The 8,730-nt window shown below is 35.9% G+C and overlaps 1 protein-coding gene across 1 annotated transcript; it reads right to left on the reverse strand.

Moving 5' to 3' along the window:
- Positions 1–1,244: 1,244 nt before the first annotated feature.
- On the reverse strand, positions 1,245–7,871 carry LOC118279842 (all trans-polyprenyl-diphosphate synthase PDSS2). Its single transcript, XM_035599653.2, has 2 exons — positions 7,382–7,871; positions 1,245–2,294 (listed from the first exon to the last, which is right to left on the reverse strand). The coding sequence occupies exons 1-2, from the start codon at positions 7,631–7,633 to the stop codon at positions 1,329–1,331; spliced, it is 1,218 nt and encodes a 405-aa protein (XP_035455546.1). The 5' UTR covers positions 7,634–7,871; the 3' UTR covers positions 1,245–1,328.
- Between the last annotated feature and the right edge of the window lie 859 nt (positions 7,872–8,730).

An 8,730-nucleotide genomic window follows, 5' to 3' on the forward strand; every position in this document is an offset into this window, starting at 1 on the left:
TGATTAAAGGGTCATCAAAGCAGGAGAAGGAACGGGGTGGTCTTTAGTCAGTAACAGTCTGACACTCTCTCTCGCCTCGCTCAAGGCGAGATGAGCCATTGGATGATTTTCCCCCTCAAAAAAAGAAAGATCTCAGTTTTGATTACTGCAACCTCATAGTATTTGAAAACTATCACATCACATCACATAAACAGCCTATAAAGTGGCCACTGCTAACCAAAGGCCTCTTCTCGCACAGAGAAGGTTTGAGCATTAATCACTACGCTTGCTCAATGCGGGTTGGCTAATATATGAATTAGGGACATAAAATAATAAGAAAGCAATAAACATAACATTTTATTTTATTATTTTTAGGAAATTTGATACAATAAAATTATTGTCAAATTATTAATTTATTAAAATAAATAGTCAAATAATTGCATCATCATAATAAATTCCTTAATTACATTTTATGAACAATATGGTTCTCATATATTACATGATTAACAGTTTATTCAATTAATAAATCTTTATTAAATTAATCAAATGTAATAATAAATTGCATTATTGTCATTCAATTTTAAATGTATTGTGTTCAAAATGAAATAAATGAAATGATCATACACGTTTCTAAAAATATATTTCATTCAAAAATGAAAGTTAAATGCGACATACTTTTAGAATAAAATGAAAAAGTTCATTCAGAACGAGTCTTCTTTTGAATATATAAATATACATTTATCTACTTTCCTTTTCATTTCATTTATGTATGTATGTAACATACATATAAGCTTTCATTCATTATAAATTAGCTCTTAATAAAAATTGGCAAAAACATGTATTTATTCGGTATCATTATCCTTTTAAAAAAAATGCTACTAGTAAGATTCTCATATAAACAGCATAGGTACACATGGGTAGCCAAAAAACTCCGTATTCAAATATGAAGAAGTAAATACAAAATTTAATGACAAATCGCTTATAGCTCAAGAACGACTGTACCGATTTAAATGATACTCTAATTCTTAGATTGATTTCCTTTTCCAAAAACAGAATATTCATTTAAAAATCTTATACATACTAAATTAACTAATAATAATCATGGTTTACTCACGTAAACTAATGGAAAAAACCTATAAAGGTACGCTGCGCGACATCGCCGAGTCTGCGTTCGCTACTCATGATGAAGAGTCCCTCTTTGATTAGAAACTAGTAGAGCTTTTCTCCATTTACTTACGTGAGAAAGCCGTGATTTTTTAGTTAACTGTAATATAATTTTATAAATTTTGAGCTATGCCAAAGACGATACCAAGTTTGCCGGGACATATAAAAATTCTTAAAGAAAACTCCTAAAAAGTATTAATCAATTTCTTAATCATATCAACAGACTCATTCTGTCCAATCCCATCAATATACTCAGTCGCTTTCTTAGCATGCTCCTTATACAACATCTGTGTTTTATCAACCGCATCAGTTTTCAGGATATTGAACTTCAAATCCTCATAATCTACGTCTTTAACGTCCTTTTTCGCTTGCGTTATGATCTGGTATAAGTTGGGATTGCTATCTAAAGCAAAAAGTACTGGAGCGCTTGCTAGACAGAACTGTTCTTTACTTTCTGATGTAAGTTGTTGTAGCTCTGTAGCGGCCTGCCAAGCAAGACCTACGTGACAACCAAATTGGTAAGCCAAGTTCTGTGTTTCTCTATTCTGTCTTTCAAGCACCATGGCTGATTGGCAGCCTCTGCCTAATAGGCTGACACCATTGTAAACCGTTCTAGCTGTCCATTCCTTTCTTGGTTTACCCAAAACATCATCTACTGCTATGGAATTAGTGTCGAAATTGATTTCGTAATCTTTATCTGTTATTTTTGGTTCTCCAGGTATAGGCATGTTTTGTTCATCTCTTTCGCCAAAGAATTCGCCTTCGGATAAGTCTTTTAATGCAGTAGAAATTATGTATGATACATCAGAGTTTCTTAGGTTAGCAAGCATACCGTTAGCAGTGACAAGAAGGTAGTCTCCTAGAAGTAAAGCGATTTTGTTACCGAAAATAGCTGATTCTGTGTCTTTTGAGCGTTTCGCAAAAGGTACGTTGACGATTCCTTTGTGAATGAGGTGACCAGTTCTCATCATTTCTGTCAGTTCTGCCAAAACCCTGGTCTCGTCTTCGGTCTTCTTCGTTTGAGGGGTCACGGTGGCTGTTTTGACGGATTTTGAGAGGAGTAGGATGATCAGGCCCCAGGGTTGAAGGTTTTTGGAGTCTCCGTAGAGGACGTTCTTTGCTGTTTGCATCACGAGGTGGTTGCTGCCGACCTGGAAACAAAAATGAGGAAGATTTTAGTTATTGGAACAAAATATTCGTGTATAGGGGGTTTTAACAAAAGATTTGTCTGAACAACCGGCTGCTGCGCAACATGTAGCGGGTTCAATTCGCACGAAGCAACTCTTTGTGTGATCCACAAATTGTTGTTTCGGGTCTGGGTGTCATGTGTATGTGAACTTGTATGTTTGTAAACGCAACCACGTCACAGGAGAAAATCCTAAAGTGGGGCAACGTTTTTTTTTTAAATATTAAGAAAGATTAACAGGACATAGGACTAAAAATGAAAAGAGGCATTGGTTTTCTTAAAATGCTCAATCTTCAAAGTGAAGAAAAATGAGGTGTGTCTTAAGCTAAACAGCAATTTCGTTTATACCAATAGAAACATTTTTATGAAGATAACAGGAAAGTCGTTCCGCAAAAAAATATACTATTGGTGTCAATTAATATTATATCATGCCAAAACCGTATATAATGGATGCCACTTTCACTAGTCCGTTCTGTTATTAGTCATATGTCATAGATCCTGTTTCTCATACTATAACATAGAAATTCTTTATAATAGCATAGAATTTTGTAATGTAGTACAAGATTTTTTTGTAAGTGTGAGAGAGCCATGCTTCGGCACGAATGGGCCGGCTCAAACGAGTGTTATCACGGCCTCACAGAAAACCGACGTGAAACAACGCTTGCATTGTGTTTCTTTGTGTGAGTGAGGTTACGGAAGGCCTTCCAAATCCCCAATTCCCCAACAACCTTTAAATTCCTAACCCTTAAAATACTGGGTGTTTTGAAATGTTTCTGGTGATCCGGGTGTCTATAGGCGGCGGCGATTGCTTACCATCAGGTAATCCGTCTGCTCGTTTACCGACTTACACCATTAAAAAAAAGAAAATAAACCAAAAATTCTTATAAGTAATACTGTTTGATCTCACAGCCTCACATTCGGAAGACGAACACTTAAACACAATCTATGATTCATCTCCAAATAATGTAGCGCAGGTTAAGAAGTCAGTAACACCGGTTTGGTGCGTAGAAAGCAAAAGTCCAACTTTCACATTACAATGCCACACTCGTAATATAAGTGTTTGTTTGTATTGTAACTTAGCATCTCGGGAATTACTGGGCTGGTTTTCGTGAAATGTTCTTCTTTGGGATGTTTTTAAGTATTTTTTTAAGCTAAGTGTGGGAGAGGCACGAATGACCCGGTTCTACCGGAGTGATACCACGGTCTCATTGAAAAGCGACGTGATACAACGCTTGCGTTGTATTCCGTTGTGTGATTGAGGTTACCGGAGGCCTAATTACCCCCTTCCCAATCTTCCTAATTCCCGATTCCCTAACAACACTTAAATTCCTAACCCTCAATAGGCAACGCAGTTGTACCGCCTCTGGTGTTTAAGGTGTCGGCGGCGTAAGGCGGCGACGATTGCTTATCATCAGTTGATCCATCCGCTCGTTTACCGGCTTATACCATAAAAAACATATCAATTCCACATTCCGTTTAATCAGTGATAGTCTGAAAAGACTTAGAGTCTCTCGCCTCGCCAAAGCAAGAGAAGTCATTGTTGTTTTCCTCCATTAAAAAAAATGCTATTATGAAATCGGAAACGCATAAACAGACCATGGTCATATAGTAAAGAAGGTCTATTTTAAGACCATTTTAGTTTTGCCATCCCATTGCCATAGTCATTACGATGCAATGTATTCATTTCATAACCACCAATGATGATAATGGTGATGATAATGCTCAAGGGTACTCAAATGACTGCAATATTTTCAGGGTTTTTCATGATGGCATACTGTACCCTTAGTACGAGTTAGATTTATGTTTAAAATAATCGAAACGAGAGCGTGTGTGTGCTCTGATTGGCCGTTTGCTTTACGTTTATAGTAATTGATACGAGGAGCTCTGATTGGCCGGCTCGAATAAACCAACCAATCAGTCCATTAGTAAGGGTTTGCTTTATGTTTAAAATAATCGAAACATGAGTTTGCGTTACGTGTAAGTAATAGAAACGAAAGCGGTCTGATTGGCCGGCTCGAATAAATCAACCAATCAGAGCGCCTCGTATCGACTATTTTAAACGCAAAGCAAACTCATACTAAGTCTATATAGTATTCTAAATACTCCTAATATTACATCTACCTATCCCCTTTACAAAGGGAGGCGGTTTGTTATACCTAATTACGTCTAATGATGACTGTTAATGAAGCGAAAGAGGTATGCAAAATGTATTTTTTATTTAAAAAGACGTGTCTTACACTAGGATTTTCTCGTCTTGGGTGCGTTTACCAACATACAAGTTCACATACACATGACACCCAGACCCATAACAACAATTTGTGGATAACACAAAGAGTTGCTCCGTGCGGGAATCGAATCCGCCACACGTTACGTCGCAGCCGGTTGCCCAGCCATCGCGCAAACTATGCAGTCATCTAAAATCAATCCAAATAAATCTTCGGACAGTCGGATTCGTAGCATTTGGCATTACATGGTCTCTGTCTACCCCCACGGGAGACAGGCGTGAAGTTATATATGTATTATAAAAATATACAATATTTCCTAAATACGCAGTAATGGCACAATTACTTATAGAATGTAAATTCAGTAATAAATTGGTGGCAATTATGATTTTCATTCGTAACCACAAGGACAAAATGCAATGAAGATATTTTTAATATTAGGTGTCTACATTTTATTTTTCACTAGCTATTTACACGCGGTTTCACCCGCTCTACTGAGCTCCCATTGATAATTTTTATAGCCTAAAACTTAACTCCATAAATGAAAGAAAGAAAGAATAGACCATCTATTTAAAACAAAAATATTTTTCAATTTGATTGATTAGCGCGTTCAAACAAACAAAATCTTTAACTTTTTATATTACAAAATATCACGGTATGGTCAATAGGAGCCGAGAAGAGCGGGTGCAACCGCAGGAGAAGCTAATTTAATATATTAATATGTTCTATTGAAAATCATAACAGGAAAACGCACTGCATACATCTAAATAGTTCTTTAAGTCGTAAGCTATAAAATTTTCTCTAATATAGGTACCTCTTTCATAATTACTTTGGCAAATATCTTTACACGCAAAACACATAACAAGTCATACTTCACATACTATAGAAGTACATAGGAATTGCGTAAATACATAACAAACATTGACACGTGAGAATCCGGAGCTAAGGACTACGTAACAGGTTACCGGGGCTCCGGTTCAAAGCAAAAAGGAACGCGGTGTTTTTTAGTCAGTAAGAGTCTGACATTCCCTCTCGCCTCGGCCAAGGCGGCAGAAGCCATTGGAAGTAAAGGCGGAAGAAGCCATTGGATGTTTTCTCCCTCAAACAAAAAGGCATGTGAGGATCATGTCTTATAATTCCCAAAGTGCCCCGGTAACCCGCTAGGTAGTCCGCAGCGCCGGGTCGGGCATTGCATTAGCTCTACTGAACCCCATCTGTTCTGCATACATCTGCTAGGTAGTCCACAGTTCCAAATCAGTCATCGTATCTGGGCACCATTTGTTTTCCATACACTGCTTCCAGACACCGTTTTTTTTTTCAAAGATCCGATAAAATTCAGTAATACTTCGTCAGAATCCGAATCGAACCCGAGACCTTTAAACTCAGTAGTCACACTAATAGCTTTCTTTCTGTTGTCACACTAATAGCTTATTTTCTTTATGTTGAGTTCGTATGGAGAGAACAAAATAATAGATTAGGTACTTAACTATATTTTTATAATAACTATCGTGAGACATACTAAATTAACTTAAAATCAAAAAAATAAAATAATGGACATTATTAATGGAAACAAGTAGGGTCTTTCTCCATTAATAATAAATAAGTAAACCTTGAATTAGATAATATTATTAAACTTTTTATGATCATTTATTTATTTACTATACTTGTTGATTACATTTTTAAATATTTAATAAAAAAAAAACATTTGAAAATATTAAAATCAGTAGCCCAGTAAACCAGTAACGGGATAAATCCAAGCTACCGGCGGTCAGGGCTCTTTTAACTATTTATTATTTCAGTTTATAAATCTGGAATAATGAGTAGCACGAAGGAATAGACATGCCACTTATTAAAACGGGACTCATAACACAACTGGAGAAAGCGGGTAAATAAACTGTTATAAACACCTCTGCTTACCCCATTCGGAGAAATAACAGGTTTAATAGTATAATCACAGCTATACCGCAGGACCGTAGGAAGAAGTATTTTTTTTTTAAAGAGTAACTGGAATTTGCCTGCTCATTCTTCTCCATTCGAAGCTACAATTTCAAACGAGCACTCTGCTTCACTGACGGACAGACTATTATTTGTTTCTTTAATTAGAATACATACATGATTTGACTTTGACTTTGACAATATTATGTTTGCGACTTTCCGTAGTATATCATAAGTCATAACAAAAAAAAAAAAAATAGTATCCTCATTGCTTATCTAAACTTAATGCTACGTGGGAATTACTAAAAAACAGAAATTCAATGATATTTTCACGACCCGGTAATCAAACCCGAGAGTCTTGCTTGACAGTGACGCTCGCGCAGGTAAAACATAACGTTCCGCTTTTAATAGGATAAACAGAGGTGCTCATATTAAATTTGTGTGTGTAACGAAACGTCTTTTATCCTCGAAGGGGTAGGCAGAGGTACACATTATGGCACGTAATGCCGCTATACAATGCCTACTTTTCACCATTTGTGCTATGCCTATTGCCATATACTGGGCACAATTGCACAACTGAGAAATTTTCGAAAAACCAGAAAAAGTCCTGTAGTACTTTGCTCGACCCGGGAATCAAACCCAAGAACTCTTGTCCGGCACAGTCGCACTTGCAACCACTCGACATACGAGACATATGAAATGTAACAATCTATTTAATTGTGCCATATACTATGGCAATAGGCTCACCCCTATTACATGGGACTTATAACACAAATGGTGCAAAGTGAGTGTTCATTGTATAATGGCATGAGCACCTCTGCCTACCCCTTCAGGGGCAAAAGGCGTGACGTTACTTACTTACTATTTACGTTAAATAAAATGTTAAAAAACTCACCAATTTCCGTAGATACAACGCCATATTAGCGAACTCGTCGCTCAGTAGACATCTCAAGTTCATGAACGATGTCGGGTACCCAACCACTTTCTCCGCGTCCCTAATTGCATTGCTCCAATTGGTGAACGGGGGCCTCAACAATATCAAAATTTCATCTTTCGTAAAACTAGCAACAGTCGATTCCAGTCTTTTTTGACAAAAGATTGGGGACGCGCGCCTTAGAACGCGGGAAACGGCGTACGAGACCGCCATGATGGATTTTTTACTTTTTAAATTTCTTTTTTTTTAAGCAGCGGCGTCCGTTCGGCCGGACGGCTGTATGTGTAATAAGAGTTTTATATCTAGTTGTACTGTGGAAGACCAGTGGTATAATGTAAAATTTGCCTGATTTTTGTGTTTATTAGAATTGAAGGTTAAAATGTTAGAAAAATTGTGTTGTTTAGCGCCTTATGTGTTATGTGTTATTTATTCAAATATTATGTTTGATACTAATGTTACTTATATGTATTTTTGTTTACATAAGTGAGTTTGCATTATTTTTATCTAAGTATGTATTCGTCAAGGTATTGAGAATTATTTGTTTTTTTTTTTTATATGATTGTTTTAAGTGATATAAAAAAATGTTTTATTTTTTTGTTTTAGTGATAAGTTAATTATGTGGTACTGGGGTTTAATTCGGGGGTAAATCAAAATGATATTGACGTTTCAAGAGTACCTAAGTATAATAAAATGGTTTAATTGGAATTGGAACGCTTTGACTTTGCCTTTTATAATGACACAATTTTTACAATGAATAGATATACGATCATAATAATTTAAGTTCTTATCAAGTGTTTTCGGAACAAATTCGTTACTAAGGAATTGCTTAAGTAATGATTACATGTCTCTGAGTATGGCAGTTAATAATGCATTTTTAAGATTCCATTATTTACAGTATTGAAAATGAGTACTTTTCAGATATTAATAAAATAAAATTAATGTATAATTTAAAAAAAACACAGTATATTGTCATCTAAGTAATTTTTATCTAAGTTAATGCTTAGAATTAATATTATGTGAAAGCGTAAACAGAGATTTAATACCTAACATTGTTATTCAAAATCAACCATTAAAAAACCAAACACCCCACAATTAAAACCAATCTCCCACAAATCGGGGTAAAACTCCCTACCTGGCAACACCATGTTCTTGACCGTGAAGTGGAAAGTAGCGTTGAACTAGTATCCAAACCACATTACATTTACCGTTCATTTCAAAAAACACACTCAAATATCAACCTTATCACACCGACATAAGAATCCAAAACAAACTTTCTCAGCTACAGAAAGAAATTTTGTCAAGATGCGTAA

Source organism: Spodoptera frugiperda, chromosome 22 (assembly GCF_023101765.2).
Source record: "Spodoptera frugiperda isolate SF20-4 chromosome 22, AGI-APGP_CSIRO_Sfru_2.0, whole genome shotgun sequence".
Classification (NCBI taxonomy): domain Eukaryota; kingdom Metazoa; phylum Arthropoda; class Insecta; order Lepidoptera; family Noctuidae; genus Spodoptera; species Spodoptera frugiperda.